Source organism: Zootermopsis nevadensis, unplaced genomic scaffold, assembly GCF_977971745.1.
Source record: "Zootermopsis nevadensis isolate Lab colony 2312 unplaced genomic scaffold, Znev_1.0 Znev_ptg000061l, whole genome shotgun sequence".
Lineage (NCBI taxonomy): Eukaryota > Metazoa > Arthropoda > Insecta > Blattodea > Termopsidae > Zootermopsis > Zootermopsis nevadensis.
Window position 1 is genome coordinate 9,915,085 of NW_028259192.1, and position 17,760 is coordinate 9,932,844.

At 35.4% G+C, this 17,760-nt stretch overlaps 1 protein-coding gene across 3 annotated transcripts in view; it reads left to right on the top strand.

Annotated features, from left to right (window-relative positions):
- Rbcn-3A (rabconnectin-3 alpha) overlaps positions 1 to 17,760 on the top strand; it is a 127,058-nt gene that overhangs the window by 20,047 nt on the left and 89,251 nt on the right. For 2 of the 3 annotated variants that reach the window (XM_022082080.2, XM_022082090.2), the window contains exons 7-17: positions 4,269 to 4,462; positions 5,651 to 5,769; positions 6,447 to 6,543; positions 6,632 to 6,737; positions 9,329 to 9,490; positions 10,797 to 11,137; positions 11,939 to 12,300; positions 13,019 to 13,164; positions 13,597 to 13,741; positions 15,174 to 15,323; positions 16,036 to 16,300. In XM_022082080.2, the coding sequence (XP_021937772.1) occupies positions 4,269 to 4,462; positions 5,651 to 5,769; positions 6,447 to 6,543; positions 6,632 to 6,737; positions 9,329 to 9,490; positions 10,797 to 11,137; positions 11,939 to 12,300; positions 13,019 to 13,164; positions 13,597 to 13,741; positions 15,174 to 15,323; positions 16,036 to 16,300 (2,087 nt within the window). The remainder of the gene's footprint in view (positions 1 to 4,268; positions 4,463 to 5,650; positions 5,770 to 6,446; positions 6,544 to 6,631; positions 6,738 to 9,328; positions 9,491 to 10,796; positions 11,138 to 11,938; positions 12,301 to 13,018; positions 13,165 to 13,596; positions 13,742 to 15,173; positions 15,324 to 16,035; positions 16,301 to 17,760) is intronic. The other variant, XM_022082100.2, reaches the window with a different exon arrangement.

A 17,760-nucleotide genomic window follows, 5' to 3' on the forward strand; every position in this document is an offset into this window, starting at 1 on the left:
CGGCCAAGACTCACACTGATTTGTAGAGCCACAGGCAGAAGAAGAAGATGTGTAAAAATGGCAGTTTTCTGGGATGTTACACCATGAAGTCAGGTAGATATTCCAGTAAGCTCCTCAGAAATGTCAATCATTACCTACCAGACTACACAGTGTAACATCCTAGAAGACAGGCATCTTCTGAACAGTTACTGATTATTCAGTGTTGGAAATTGTTTTATAAAATTGTGAGATATGAAGCTTTCATGGCGATGTGGACAATGATTCTGTTCTTCCGGGTTTTAGTGCCGTGTCGACTTACCAGTAGATGCCAGCAATTTGTCAAAACTTTCCTCCATGTTTGCCCACTTCCCGGCATAACCACTTCAGTCCTAAAGATATGTTTCTCTGAAATGTTGGCATCTGTAGTCAAGTGTACATGGTGCCACAATCTGGAAGAAAAGTGTCTTCTGTCTGTAAAATTGATTACCCATGTTTAGTTGTTGCAGGGTTAGGAATTGTCACTGTTTTCCAAGTAAAACAAATAATTTGCAGCTTTATTGCTGACAGAATGCAGTGGTTTTTTTGGGTGATCAGTCATATGAGTATGGAATTTGTTTTTGTGTGAGTGAACAGTGCATTGCAGAAATACGGAATGGTACTTACCATACACAGAACTTTATTTATAATAATATGTTATTAATTCTGTAATGTGATATATTTCTGGAGTTCTCTGTCTGTTGGTATCTTTGTGGGCAATTGTTCTGGTAAGCAAATGACCTCATTTTGCTCATATTATCTGTTTCACGGGTCTTCTGAGCTTTTAGCTTTGTGACGATTACATATTTGAATATGGCTGTCTTCAGGGTCATAATGCTGTGTAGGCTGGTATAAGTTTCCAATGTTTTAGACATACTTGTTACTTCCATCATCAGGGAAATCCTGCTGTGATGATGGAGGCAGCAAGTATTTCAGAAATATTGGTAAACTTCTACCTGACCACATGGTGTTACAACATAACTATATTTGTACTTGCTATTGGAAGAACCTCAAATCCTACACGATAATGTGTTTAACTGTTAAGCTTTGAAGACATGTGGATGAGTCTGTAATCTCAAAGTATTAATACAAACTGTTTTTAAGAATTGTGGTTTGAGCTAACAGTTTACCAAGCATTAATGGAAAATTAATATGTTTTCTTTTTTATTATTATTGGGAAACTACAAGTTTGTAAGAAATTGGTAATGTTGCAAGGTGCATGAGATGTTTTAATTAATACATACAAATGATTAAGTGTGACTGTGTTTAATACAGTCTTTTTTGTAATTGTAAATTTTGTTACTAAATTGTGCAGGTGAAAATGATAGTTACTTTAATTGTTTATGGTATTGTAATATAATTAGAATTTAACAGAGCTTAGAGAAATGCTTAATTTTAATTCTGAATAGTGGCCAAATTAATATTACAACCCCAACAGCCTTTTATTTATTTCATTTTCTTTCTGTATTTAAATATGGTTATACATTTGCCACACCTAACTTAATGAAGACCTTTTTCTGCTGCAATGTGAAATATGGTGATTTGAAGTACATTTAAATTAAACAGTGTATTGAAAACATATTGCATTTGCCCAAGATTAAGGAGAACCTTTCTCTGTCAATGTATTAGTCAGTTACTAATTTTCCATAATATATTTGTACAGGTTTCTCCCAAATAGACAGTTTAATTGCATATATTTATTAAAGTTTACTGCAAATATTGTGTTTGTTGTCAATGAACACAGTGTTTTGGGGGAGTGAAAGTCAAGTGAAAACATTTTTATTATCTGCGTCATTAGCATCCAGAACCATCTGCAGTTATCTTTGCATCTTTGGAACCACTCCAGCTATAGTCTGTTCATGTATGTTATGCACAGCTGCTTAAGTATTCTTCATTTCTTCTATTATGTTTTTTTTTTGGGGGGGGGGGTGTCACTCTCAGTGGGCTAGTGGTTAGTGTGCTTGCTACTGGACCCAAGGTTCGTGGGTTCAAACCCAGCTGAGGCTAATGGATTTTTAAGGGTGGTAAAAATCTGTAGCACAACTTCCTTCGGAGGGGAAGTAAAGCCATCAGTCCCATGCCTTAGATTTAGGGCATGTAGAAGAACTCTGCAAGCATGAAAGAGAGACTTGCTAGCAAAATTTAGTGGCCATGTTCCTCACCCATGTCTCCTGATTCTCTACTAGATGGCTTTGGCAAACAAATCAGGATTGAGTAGAAATTATGCAGAGGCAGTGGGCTTGTCACTCACTACTCAAAATGCATTCTGCAAGACTAATAAGACAAGGTGCCTTGAGTAACTATCCAAAAACAGGTCAATGGCCCAATCCTTGTAGTAGTTTATTCCCCCCCCCCCCCCCCCCCCCCCCCCAATAAGAGTATCCTTTATTATTCCATGTGAGTTTTATAATGCCAATTTGCAGATACTCTACTTGTTAGTGTAACCATTTGTCTAAAAAATTAGAAGTGAACCACAAAAATTAATTAATTTATCATGTTCTCATTTGAATATTGCATGGAAAACATTTTACATTGTTTTGAACAGTCCTGTATGTTAAGATGGCTGTCTTCTGGGGTGTTATGCCATACGATCTGCTAGATCTTGACTGAAATTTTAGAGGGGTTAACTGCTTCCATTATTGGGGTGATCTTCATATGAGAACCTGAACTCTTACCCAGTCTGGTGTGTTGATGATTTGCCTAACTTATGTTGCTGAGGAACACATCTTACAGATTATCTGGAACTCAGTGCAATTTCTTGTTGAATATATGCAATGTTTTCTGTTATTCTGACTCCCTTTTCACCAACACATATCCTACTGTTCGCTGTAAGCCCATTCCATTCAAACTTGTGAAGTTTCCTGTTTATTGCAGACTTGCTTGTAGCTTTCATACTGAACTTATATAATATTTTCACTGAAACAGATACTGTTCTCTTGTGCATATAATCTTATTTAGCAGTGGTTCATCATGAATTACATTGAATATCATGGTTGAGTGGTCAACACTCCTGCTTCGTATTCAGGAGATCATGGGTTCAAAACTTGGTTCAGAGACCAGCTATCCTTAATGGGGGTTTTTCATGGTTTTCCTCAGTCCCTCCAGGAGAATACTGGAATAGTACCTGAAATCAGGTCATGACCACTTCATTCCACATCTTTTTCAATTCATTATTCACTATCATCCTCTCATTTGACACTATATAGTCTGAGCTACTGAGAAAGTGTCATTAAATAAGCTATAAATAAATAAGTAACTAAATGATGAATCATCAATGATTTCCACAAGCATTGACATCACACGCAATGATATTTGTTGTATGTTTTAATAAATACATATAATTAAAACTGGATTGTCCTTTTGGAAAAATTGCAGTGTATCAGTTGAGCATTGGTATCTGTTTATATAATTATGTGTCATTTTATGCTCTTTTATCTAGGAGGATTGATACTGTACCTGAGTAGAAACTTTAAAGGTTAACTAGCTATAGTTTCAGATTTACTTTACATTGTATAAATCCCATCTTTGTTTCATGAGGGAATTACTTTCCTCTACTGTCAATACCAGTGAGTGGTGTTGACATTTTTCACACATGCAGTTCTAAATTAAAATTAAAAAATAAAGTGCATATTCAGTCCCATTAAGCTGGGCACAGTAACAAAGATTATTTTATTTTTTACGTAAATGTACATACATTGTCAGTCTCTGTATTGTTGCGGACATAGTATTTTCTCCACAGTGGACAATATCCATAGAACATATTTACATCCTGATTTTGCATACATTTAAAAGACCACTATGGATACAGTACAGAGTTTTCTGTCAAATTATACATTAACATGTTTTCTTGTTCATTTAATTTGGACCAATCTAAATGCCTTCTGTAGCTCTGAAGCAATAGTAGTTTTAAAGAAAGCATGTGATTTGTTCAAGTTTATTATGAGAAAGTAGAAGGGTGTTTATGTGTTAATTGGCTAGGAGGGATGAATTTGGAAAGTTATATTTGAACTCAGTTTCTTTTAAAAATTGTGAACAAACTCTCAATAAACATAAAAATCTGGTGATTGGTGCCTTCTGTGGTCGGAATGTATAGTGGTTGTCACTATAATGAATGGAAGTGTTGTTGAAGGTTGCAGGTCATCTTACCTTGCTGCATGCAGTAGTGGAATGTTTGTCATTTCATTAATACTGTGCTTTATATTGTCTATTGTATGTGTCCATTGTCTGCTAACTAAGTGTTGGGTGGATTCCAGAACTTGTTTCCACATCCGTCGAAACGCCAAACATCAGCAGAACCAAGGTAATAATCTCCTTGGGACTGGCTCTCCCATCCCTACTCTCCCTTCCACATACAGTGTCCATGATTTCCACAGTTATGGCTACCACGGAACAGGCGTTACTCCAGGCCTCCACTTCCATCTGGCTGCAAGCATCAATGCAGAAACAGGTGAGTTAGTTGGCATTGATACCAACTCTTTATTTGTAAATGAGTATCAAACTCCATAGAGCAGACTTCTTGAAAATCTGGTAGTAATATAACTGGTAAAGTAATTCTGTGCCTTTTATGGAACCAAAAGATTTATTGTTATGTTCGCAATGGCCTGGACTGAATCACTGGTTCTGAGCCAGCTGAGTCCAGTCTAATTACATCCTCTTTATAACTTGGGCTTTAAGCCATGGCATTTAATTATATTGTTTTAATTGCCTGTTAATGAGTGCTTTAAAATATTTGTCATCTACAGTATGTCCCAAGTGATACCTTCTATCCAGGTTTCATGGATAAAATTTTGTATGCATTTATCACTACTGTGTGTTATTTGCCCCACCCATCTCATCCTTGATTTGTTCTTGCTAATAATTTGAAGCTCCTCATTTTGGAATTTTCACAATTTTCCTTTTGTTATTCTTTTGTTGCTTTGGCCATAACAAAGTATCTGTAAAGTCTGAGGCCTTTGTGACATTTTGCAACATGGTAAATTTTATTCCTAAGCTTGTAACTGACTGCTTACTTAACATATTAACAGATACCCTCAAATACAGAAATTGTTTCCATTTATAACAAGGCAAGGTATTCATTTAACATGGGATCAATTAATATTGCTAGATAAATTATATAACTGATCTTGGCAGGATTACAGTTGCATATTATATACTGTATTCTTTGTATAAGTGTTCTTTAAACTAATAACACCATGGATCAGAGTTATTAATAAGATGATAGCTGTTTAGCTTGTCAAATTCCCCACATTTTGTAGAACTGGAAGGTTCATTACAGTGTGTACAGGAGTCTACCATTGATCTCTGTCCTGAGTCAAATAAATCCAGTCCATACTGTTCTCTCCTGTTTATATGTTTCTCAATGGTCTCTTCCCTTCAGGTAAGTTGGTTTTCCTTGTAAGATCAGATTGATGTTGACAGCATAAGCCTGTGATATCATGTTATAAACTGTTTTATTTACACTAGAATTGTTATGAAATTAGTTTCAACTTAGAACCTGATTTGTGCACTTGTAAGATAACACCCGAGTTTCTTGCACTGAATTTTAAGCTAATAAAACAAATTATTTGCATTTGTTAGTCATATATAATTATTTCTGATTAATGTTGTATTTCTAATACTGCTGTAATTGTTACAGACATTCCTCTTGTTCCAAGCCTAATAACTGGGGATCCAGATCGAGAACCGAACTTCATCCTGCATTGGCTCAACAACAAGGAAATGCATTTTTCACTCCAAGCAGAAAATATATTGCAGGTATGTAAGATTTGAGGTTTTCACAGCGGTGAGTATGAAGATTCCTGTCTTCTGGGTTGTTGCGCTGTGTAGTCTGGTTGATATTAGCCAACGTTTCAGAGGTCATACCGCCTTCGTCATCAGGGCAGTATGACCTCTGAAACGTTGGCTAATATCAACCAGACTACACAGCGCAACAACCCAGAAGACAGGAATCTTCATATTGCAGGTAAATTTGAAAGTTTACTATATGCAGCCTGTATATCAAGTATGAGAGTGCTTAGGTAATGTAATTCTTTACATTTAAATGCAGAAACACTCTTTTGCCAACTAAGTTTTTGGGCATCTTTTAGCTTATCTTTAAGATATCTTTATTATTTTCTTCATTTCCTCTTCATTTGAATCCTGTTTCTGTTTGTTAATCATGTCTACCCTGTCATAACTGTACAGAACAGAAACATTGCATTTGTTATTCTGTGTGACACTTCCCTTTTTCCTATCTTCAGGGCCAACTTGTTGATATTCTTCAGAAGACCTACATGCATTTCTTGGACTGTTCTTCAAGCATTTGTGCCCCTGTTGTGGAATTTGTGTGAAGTCTTGGAGAACTGTACCAATTGTACAGGCATAAGGTTTTAAATTACAACCAGTTAAATGGTTAAATAATGTATGTTTACTCATGGATGTTTTATTTACAGGAATTAACCAGAAAAGTTGTAGAAAAGGAGGAAGGTGGTGACATTAATCGGGAAAATATGGAAAATCATGATTCTGAACATGATGATCATTCACCACGTATGTAGAATAAATCTTTATAGCAGACTTTTTATGTCTCATTACTTTGCTAAGATGTAGACCTTATTAACTTGTAATTATTTTGTAGGAAAACGAACTGGCAAAATTGGCAAGTCACAGTCCCAAGAAGAGAGCAGTGATGAACATCACAGTAGTTTTCCCTCAAGCAGTGCTCATAGCCACCAGTCTCTTAGGTATGTCCTTTGCTTGCCAACTCGAAAGCTAACTGTGTAGCATGTGATTTATTGCCTGCTTTGTCCTTTCAGTCTATTGCTAATATTCCTTGTGTTTTCAGCCCATTGTATTTTCATCCCTTTAACACACCGTAGGATAATGAACAACCGTTAATTTAAAACCTTCTTTTTGTAGGTTTTTTACTCTCTTTTTATATATATATATGTGTGTGTGTAAATATACCAGGTGATTCAAAAAGGACTTTACAACTTTGAAAGTGTATAGAAATTTATTCAGAAGGCTTACAGAATCGGTTGAGGTGTCATTTTGTAGCAAAACAAATCAAGTTTGACTCACGTTGTGCTGTAGTACCGAATTCCGTCACTGCGAGCACAAGCGGCAGTGCATTTGAAAATGGCTCGAAAATTTTCTCATACCACAGATAGACGAAGATGACCAAAAAGGATGCATTCACTTCCAGCAAGATGGCGCACCTCACTACCTCACAGAAGTCCGGGATTTCCTCAATAACCATTTCCCAGGTCGGTGGATTCGTCGAACAGGGTCGATAGCATGGCCACCTCGTTCTCCAGATTTGACACCTCTCGATTTTTTCTTATGGGGTTTCATTAAAGTTCGTGTGTATGTTCCATCCTTACCTGCCAATCTCACTAAGCTCAAAGCTCGAATCACCGCCGCAGTTGCAGAAGTGACACCGGATATGCTGGATCGTGTTTGGCAAGAAATTGATTTCAGGTGGGATGTCTGCAGTATCACCAATGGCAATCACATCAAACCAAAATGACTGTTTGAGGTAAAACTTGATTTGTTTTACTACAAAATGACACCTCAACAGCCTTCTGAATAAATTTCTATACACTTTCAAAGTTGTAAAGTCCTTTTTGAATCACCCTGTGTGTGTGTGTGTGTGTGTGTGTGTGTGTGTGTGTGTGTGTGTGTGTATATATATATATATATATATATATATAGAGAGAGAGAGAGAGAGAGAGAGAGAGAGAAGTCCCATAAATGTTTATGACCATGAGATCATGCTTATGTCCACCCTCTGGTGATGAAAATTGTGGAAAGATGGTTTCCATCACTGCTTCATGTTTTATCTACTAAATCGTACAAAATATAAATTCTTCTGTTTTCAGATGCTTGCAGATATATTATTTTACCCTCCCAAAGTATCTCCACTCTTATATATTCTAATTGTAGGTGATTACATCTTTCTTTAAGACTGGGGAAATATATGTGTTTTAGGTCCTAGATTTTGGGATGCTGGGTACAGAGCCTGATACTGTATTCTTATATATATTTTTCTGACAACTAATCTTAATTCATACTTGTTTATGATATAAATTTTTCTTCTGAGTTACATTTTTGAAAACAAAGTACAGAGCAAAATTATGTAATCAGAAAATAGTAAATATTGAAGCAAATTGGTTTTTTTCAGACCTATATTGTGCAGGGATAAGGAAATTAAATCCATCTACTATGCACAACCAGCTGGACTGTGTATGAGTCATGTTCCACAGCTGATAATAGTTAAACTCTTGTTTTCAATTTATGTTTATGTCTTAATAGAGTTTGTATTTGTTGTTGATAATTTTGCTTTTGTTTCCACCCCGTCTTCTTTAGAGTGGATACAATTTTTCATAAAGACAGATTTTTAGTTCATGTTTTGTTTTAAACAGGTTTTACTGCACAAGAAATGTATTTAACTGTTTCACTCATAAATTAATTTTAGAAAACAAATGTCTTCTTTCATTGCTGTAGTTCCATGGTAGTTTGTAATTTCTGTTGTAGAAAGCACTGGGGTGAATTTATCTTCATTTATGTTCCTGTATTTACCCAAACTGAAGAGAACTCCCCAGATAAAATTTTGTACTTAATTTCATACATTTTCTAAAAACAAACACGTGAAAGATATTAGATATTTGAAACATGCATTGTATGTGTTTAGTTGTAATTTTTCTTTGTGGTGAAGTCTCTGTCGTTTACCCTGTTCACTGTCTTCACCATTTGTATCTTCTTTTTACCTTATCTACCTCACAGTTTCCTTCTTTTTCAACAAATTTACTGCCACCTTCATCACTGTTAGCGTGATTTACGTCATTGGGGAACTACTGCTTTTGATTGAAAAGATTCACTGCTAGTTTGGGCAAACTGTCTTCCTTACTATGCTTGCGGTATAATATGGCTCAAATATTCACATACACTACTTTTTAAAAACATTTGTGTCCAGGAAGATTAAAATATTTAGAAGTGTGTTTGCATAGTTTGCACCTGTATACAAGATAAACCTTAATTTTTTATCTGAAATAATCTCTTTGTAGTGCAGCATCAGCATCAGCATAACACCTTTCTAGCATTACATACATCCTACTATTTTGTGTTAAACCAGATATCTTTGATTATACAAATATGTTGATACATTAATACACTGTTTTTTCATGATGCTCGTGATATAATAAATTGCTGTAGTAGAGAAGACATTGATTGTATATTCATTTACAGTCACTGTGTAAGTATGCTTTGTATGGAGAGAGTTTCAGAAATTGCTGCAATCAGTAAATGTATATGTGACTCTTGGATTGTTCTATAGTGCCACAACATCCATCAACTCACTAGCAACAGATTCTGGACCAACAATGGCACAGGCTCCAGACTCACTTGACATGAAAATTGAATGTTTGCTGCGAGACTGGCATCATAGCCCTGATCTCCTGTTTTCAATTCATCCCATAGATGGCAGTTTCTTAATTTGGTATGTCATGTGTATGTAGCAAGAGTGGAAAATGTAGTTAAGAGTAGAGTACACTATTAACAAATGTGTTCTTTGCAATTGTATGTATCTTAAATGACACTGATATTTATGTTGTTACAAATCTTATAGTGGACAATTAAAATGTGTTTAATTGCATCATTAATTGTATAATCTCACTGATATAAATCATGTGTGATACTATCTGATTTTACATCAGCTTTCTTCTTTATACAATTTTTTGTTTTATCCAGTTGTCATTCATATGATATAATGTTTAAATCTTCAAGAAATATCATGCATGTATTGATTCACTCAATATATTTTTAATGAAGTATATGTCAGTATTAATTACTGTTTACTTTCATCCAGTCCCGCGCCGTAGTCGCGCGGTCTGAGGCATCATGCTTTGGACCGGCGATACGGAATGCGTGCTGGTTCGAGTCACGGGGGAGAAGAAATTTTCTCATGAGCTTTCGACCAATGTATGGGACCGGTGTCAACCCAGCATCGTGAGGAAATTGGGGAGCTACGATAAGTAGCGTAATCCGGTCAGGAAAACTAGCAATGGCTGGGGGTTCGTCGTACTGACCACACGTCACCCTATATCTCGTTGGATGATCGTTCACCTCTGCTTAGGCATGTGAACGTGAGGCCAGCAGTGAAGCTAGTTGGCTTTGGCTCTCTGGAGCTGTTACGCCACGGATTTTTTTTTATTTTTTACTTTCATCCAGTAACTTATCACTTCTGTCATAATCTTGCATCCACATCAAAAATACATATTTTCTCCAATGGACAGAACAAAATGTTCTTCATATGTACGTACGTGCATGCATGCTTGTGCTCACACAAATGCCAGCGCTCGTGCCTGTGCCCACACTCACGCATATGCATTTATAAATATAGAAGTCTGTGACTTAAATCTTCTTTAATGTTGGTACAGGCATACCTCGGAGATATTGTGGGTTCGGTTCCAGACCACTGCAATAAATCGAGTCTCACAAATGTTTTGGTTTCCCAGTGCATATAAAAGTTGTTTACACTATACTGTAGTCTATTAATTGTGCAATAGCATTATGTCTAAAAACAATGCGTGAACATTGCGAGAATTACCAAAATTTGGCACAGAGACACGAAGTGAGCACATGCTGTTGGAAAAATGGCACCGGTAGACTTGTGTGATGCAGGGTTGTCACAAACCTTCAATTTGTAAAAAACGTGATATCAGCAAAGTGCAATAAAACGAGGTATGCCTGTATTAATACTTTTCTTTAGTGTATTGAAAACTTGTTTCTTATGTTAATGACAGGGTTGTTGAATGGCTGGATGAATATCACCCAGGATCATTCCGTCAAGCTCAAGTATCTTTCTCGACTCGCATTCCCAGTGCATTCCCTCTGGGGGATGCAATGACAATGTCCACAAATGTGTGTCTTTACAATGCATATGGTTGTCACCTCAACTATCGTGATGTTTTGAAACCTCCAGCATCGAACAAGGGTCCAGTAAATGGACCTGTAAATGATTTAGAACCTTCCACTCCCTTGCCAAGTGTAATAGAAGAGGAATCAGATTTGAATTTGAATGTCCCTGTCATGGAGATAACGCAGCAGACACCAAATTTGAAAGTATCAAGTCCCAAACATGGAGGTATGTTTCAGCTGAATTTATTCAAAGTATGGCTTCTTATGAATGTTTGCAGTGTAGACATTTTAAACATCATAGTTGATTGCATGTGTTATAAAGTGAAAACTACTTATTTGACACCATTATTTTCATAAATATTTTTCAAAATGAAAGTTGTATCAGAAGCCAGGGTACATGAGAACACAATGCAACAATACCTCTAACTCATTCTTTTGGGCATTTATTTGTGTCTCCATACACTTCCACGTATTACTACACTGTTGCTTGTGATTGGCAATGTTTATTCTGAATAAAATTACAATTACAGTGTTTCTTTATTTTTTCAAATTGAGTGTTCAATTGTAAGAATATATATATTGAAAATTTACATATTCTGTATTTATGGATAGAATCAGTTGAGTATGACCATGGCCAGATCTCTGAGACAACTCATTTAAAATCTGTTGGAATTCCAAGTATGTGATAGTTGTATTTATGGTTAAGAAATAAAAATATTCTAGAACCTCTGCGTTGTCTCGTGGGAGGTTCTAGACTGTACTGTCACATTAGGACAGTCATGAAACTTATTTTTATTTGTTATTATTGTTTCCAGACTTTAAAATTTTGTAGTATGATTTATCACATATTGGTAAGTTTGTAATTGTTGAATAACACATTGATCATTTTTATCTTCCATTTTAAGTTTCTAATTATGGATGATTGTAATACTTTTCATGTCTTTGGACATCTGGGTAAATACAGTACATTTTTGTGTCTGAAATGTGGAAGCTCAGAAAATAACTTGACATGTCTTCTGTGTGACAGGTTCTGCCAGCTCGGCAGGGGATGAATCAGGGAATGGAGGCAGCTTGTCAGATGTGGTGTCTGCTGATCCCTCTCCAGCTATCTCTATGGTGTCAAAACATTCCAATGGAACTTTGAATTTATGGCAGCTGACATTTGCAGACCAGACCAAGTTCTCACAGGTTCTGAGCATAGGACACTCATCTCGAGCGTCAGGACACCGCTTTCGGGTAAATGACATCACGTGTCATCCAGTTCTGCCACTCCTCCTCACAACATCTCATCACAACATAGCAGACTTCCCCTTATCACCACCAGGCAACATCGCAGTAGATGATTCTGTGAACCCCATGGTAAAAAACAAGGATATTGCTGTACCTACAGTGAGTATATGATGTTTTGTTATAATTAGTTTTATTCAGTTCTTTATATGATTTTGGAGAACATTTTTGTTGTTACAGGGTATAATGTTATCTGTCAGGTTGGAAGGCATGTCTGTAACATGGTTCTCAGATTTTTCTGTTTCATGACCTTAGTGTTTTCTGTTTTGGTGTTATGTAATCCGTTTGAAAGCATCTCTTCTTGCACTCAGTAACTCTTGTGAGGAAAATATTTCTTTTTTTTATTTTCTTGTACTATGTTTACATTGATCCAGTTTGTAGAAAGAGAGACAGCTGCCTGCAGCACAGCAGTGCACTAGGCAGTCCGAATACAAAATAACAATCTTGTATGTCTTATAATGTTTAGTTAAAGTATTAATTTATTGTATTACTATTTTGGATCTGTAGTTAAATTGAGCACTGCATACTAGGCAGAACTGTCCATTCCATACTCTGTGTGTTAACACAAGACTTTAATTTTGGTCAGATGTGCCATTACAAAAATGACTACTAATTTGAATTGAATTATAGCATATAATTTACACAATGACAAAGACAGCAGTTTTAAAAATGACTGAAAGTAAAATAAAAAGTGGCTAAAGTGTTTTAGTTTATATACTGACATTTTATTAGAATGTTGTTCTTTTCTACATATTATAAAATGTGTATCAAATAAGGTGAAAATATATTTTACACATTCTTCATTATTGTATTTGTTCAGGGTTTCTGCAGTGAATTAATTCTATGGCGAGTTGATGCAGTTGGTCCACTCTCTAAATCTGGAGGAGTGTCAGAGTTGGCCAGAATAAATTCTCTTGAAATATCAGCCTTTTCCAATGTTGCATGGATACCAACATTACTACCAAGGTTTGTATGTTAATCCATTAGGTTGTATACATGGAACTTGATTATGGCTTGATTATTGCAGTACTGACATACAAGGTGTTTTTGCTCTTCCACATCTGCATGTAGGCTATAAAAATATTGTTTCCAAATAATCTGAGAGGGAAGGAAGAACTTCCCATTGATAAGAAATACAAACAAATTTGTTTATTTCTTCTGCATCTGTGGTGGAATGAAGAGATTTTAGCATTTGAAAGTAGTCATCTTGTTACTAAAATACGGATATAAGTACAGAAAATTGAAATGTAGTTTGCATTCAATTTGACGGGTGCTAGTAAATTTTAACAGTTGCAGTAAAATTAATCGATTTTCTGAGACTCAGCCTGAAATGTGCATGAAAGTTGGATCCACAAGCTGAAAATAAAATTACAATGAAATATCTGTGTATTCTTGCAGCACTACATTAGGCAACCTTTCAAATTCCCCAAGTGCATGCTTTGTTGCATCAGATGGCAAGAGCTTGCGTGTTTACCAGGCTGTGATTGATGCTCGTACTCTACTTGCCGAAGTGTCCAGCTCAGAGCGCAGGAGTAGAATGATGGTAAGATACTGTGATGTCAGTCAGGAATGACTATGTGGGTTTTTGTTGAAACTGGATTTATTAATAGTTCTGTTTCACATTTAATTATTGCTCATATTCAACATTTATATTAGGCTACATATTTATTCTTTTGTTCAGTTTGTAATACAAAGTTAAGGTTCTCTGAATCTTTGTTATTCTTTCAGCAGTCAGATGCTGATAAAAAATTTCATAAATAGAGAATAAAGAAAACAATGTTTGAAATGTATGTTTATGTATTTCAGTGGACAGTGTATGTATTAGTTTACAAGTGGCTCATTTTTTTTTCTGGTAAGATGAGTAGGTAGGATTCAGTAAGTCTTAAATTGAAAAGGTACATCCACATACTTATGTTGATGATAATAATAGTAAGGCATATGTGGTATATGCATGATATATTTCTATTATTTAAACTAAGAGCAGAATTGACAAAGTACACATGTGGAAACTGTGTGTATTTCAGTATGGGTTACGCTTCTCCAGGCTTCTTTTGATAATGTACTGTGTTAACAGCCATCAATTTTAGTACATTGGTAAAATAAGTGCAATACAATTTTTGCTGTTTTGTATAAACAAAACATCAATATTCTGAAATCTAGTAAACCATAAGTTGACTAGATAGCCAAGTTAGTGGCACAAGTCCTCAGACAGATTTAATTCATTGCTATGAAGTATAATTTAAAAATGTAAAGTTATTTTATTAAATTAATGTGACTCCTTACATTTTAGGCTGCAGATGAATTGTAGCAAAACTTACACACACACACACAATTTGTACTGTATATTAAAGTACCACAATGAGATTGTTGCAGTATTCCAAAGAAAATGCAAATGTGTGTCACTGGAAGATGACAAGTCACATGTTGAAACATGTAATGATGTAGATGGTGTACATGGTCATGTACATTGGCGTAGAAAATGTTTTGAAGGCTACTAGACATGAACACTGAACATTTGAACAGAATGTGTCATACAGATTACAATTTATATTGGTTTAGAGATTATATATTGTAGTGTGTATTGGCATGAAGTGGCTCCTGCTTCTAACCCAGCTATGAGTGGGTTAACTTTGGAATTAAGTGTGTTCATTTTTAATGTGAATAAATTTAGGAAGTTACGTTCAACTGGGAGTGTAGAACATATAATGCAAATGTGAAAAGCATACTCCTTAACTAATAGTAAGAGTGTTAGTAGAATAGCTAACAAGAAAAGAAAATGATATTGAATTTTGTGGGGAAGCTTGTGGCAGAAGGCCATTTGCTGGACCAAATTGCAGGTAATTGTTGAATTTGAAATTGAAGTAACTGAGATTGAATTCAGCTGACTGGTGTACATAGGCTCATGATACCAGGAAATTGTTCAGTAATTTAATTAGCTGGGCTGTTGACAAGTCATTCATATTTTTTGTACATAGGATTCAATGGTGAGCTTGTCGACTGATACCTCTTCTGATGATGGTATGAAACATTCATCTCTGCATGATAAGATAAAGATAGTATCACAGCAGTCCACTGCTAGGCCAGGCTGTGTTATTCAGCTGGATGCTATTTCTGATGCAACTCATGTAAGTTCAAGTTAATTTTGTACATTATCTTTCCGATAACAAAGCATAATTAGTATTCCCTTCATTGGGATGTTTGTGATAATAGAGCCTAAATATTAATATTCCGTTCATTAGGATGTTTTTACATTTATTATTGTCAGTTTTTGTTATCTGAGTTTTATCTCCACAACAAATATAAATTTTATTAACACTTTCTTTGTGCATACAGTTTTATCCCATGAAAATTATATTAAACAAATTATAATTAATGCTTACTGTGAATGATGAAAAATAAAATGTTTTACTTGACTGGCTTTACCTTCCTATTTCTTCTTATTCCTGAAAATATTAATGATTTACAATCACATAAGGTAATATCCAAAGCTGCAGTGAAGAAATAATTTGAATTAATTTGATGAATTAGTGGCTGTACTTTGCATAGTTTAAATTTGGGATTACGTTAACTAGTAGAAAATGATTGTTTTTATTTGAGAAAATACTTAAATATTGTTCCTCAAAAGCTGGTAAATAGATTACAGAAAATAATATAAGAGAGAGAACAAAACACTTGTTTTACAGTGTAAGGTTGTACAGTGATATAAGAGACTTTTGAATGTTTAATTCATGTTGACTTCTTATTTAGAGAATGTTATTATTTTCAGTGCATTTACTCCTAGCATGTGGTATAATGAGATACTATGAGTTGACTGAGACATATAATGTAATGTTGTAGGATTGGCAGAACACCCAGTTCCTACATGTGTTTCAAGAGCAGCTAATTACAGGAGAACGTGCAGAGGAGAAGGGTAGTGATGTACGTGATGTGGGCCAGGAGAGTGATGTTAGTTTGATGGAAACACAGCTAGGAGCAATGGTTGATCTCCAGCAGGCTTCAGTGTTTGAGGAACCATTCTACATTGTTGTGCTGGAAAGGACTAACAAGGGAACAGTTGTGCACATGTGGAGGCTTGTGATTGCCTCACAGCCAGAATCCACAGGTAATAACACTTGCTTTTTCAAAAACTGTTTGTTGCTCTTGTGTTTTACATCAGGAATTTAATTCAGATGTAGTCCAGGTTTTCACTGCAGTAAAAACTCATTACATTAAGTTTTAAATACCTAACAAATTTCATGGAACAGAGTTGTTCAGAAACTGATTGTCACTTATCTGGTCATCTAGAAACCTGCATTTTATGGAACCCAGATATATTTCCAAGATGCTGCCACTGGACCCTATTCTAAACCACATGAATTTAGTCCATACCATCACACCCTGTTCCTTTAAGATCCATTTTAATATTATATTATTATTTGGGCCCAAATCTCCCATATGGTCTCTTACCTTCACAATTTTTGGCCAGAATTTTATATGAATTTCTCCTCTTTACTCTTCTTGATTGATTTTCCTGATACTATTTGGTGAATAATCAAATTGTAAAGTTCTTCAGTATGTGCTTTCAACCACTTTTAACTGAAAGGTGTGAAAATAATTCATGCAGACCACACATACTTGACTTGAGTTACTGCAAGAGATAAACGTGTTGACTGTTTTGGAAAACAACTAGTTTCATAAGTTCATGAATCATGAACTACGGCAGTTGAAAAATGCACACAATTTGAAGTGGAATTGCAATTTTTAATGTAACAAAAAATCGGGGGGGTTTTTGTAGTGAAAACTAAATGTACTAAATTTATGGGCCCAACTTACATGTGATGGCAGCCTACAAACATATAAATGTGATAACTTGTTTATGGTTGATTTTTTCAGAGTATGCTGTAGAGAGTGACTGTAAATTATCTTTATAATTTTAAAAATATATTCTGTAAAAGGTAAGCTGTGCACAGTAATGACATGTGTAGGACATAATTTAAAGTCCAAAAATTCATGTTCGTCATTGCTTGCATGAAGAGCTACTGGATTTGCTGCAGTCACAGTAAAGAAAATGGTGATGCAAATGCAGAAAGCTAATTGCATATTCTGGTTGCATGAAACAAAATTAGTGACAGCAATGCAGAGATATTTTTGAAGAGAATTTGGGCTGAACCCATGTACCAGAACCTGCATTCATGCTTAGTACAAGCAATTTACACAGGATGGTTGTGTCTGCAAAGGCAAGATTGCAGGGCTCCCTGTTTTTATGAAGCAGCTGTGAGCAGAGTGCAACATATACTCATGTGGAGCCTGAAAAATTTTATAAGACATGCCAGCCAAGAACTTGTTATCCCTCAGCTGACATCATGAAAATTTATCAGCAATGCTTTAAAATTTCAGTGAATTTTACATTGTCATCGAGATGCTTTTGAATCAGTTGGCATGTAAATATTGTCTAATGTTTGGAATGAGTTTGATAATTGTTTTGATGTGTGTAGAATCAGTGTGACACTAAAAACTTGATAATTTCTATTTATGCTCTACACCAGTGGTCCCCAACGCGGTGCCCGCAGGCGCCCACCAAGG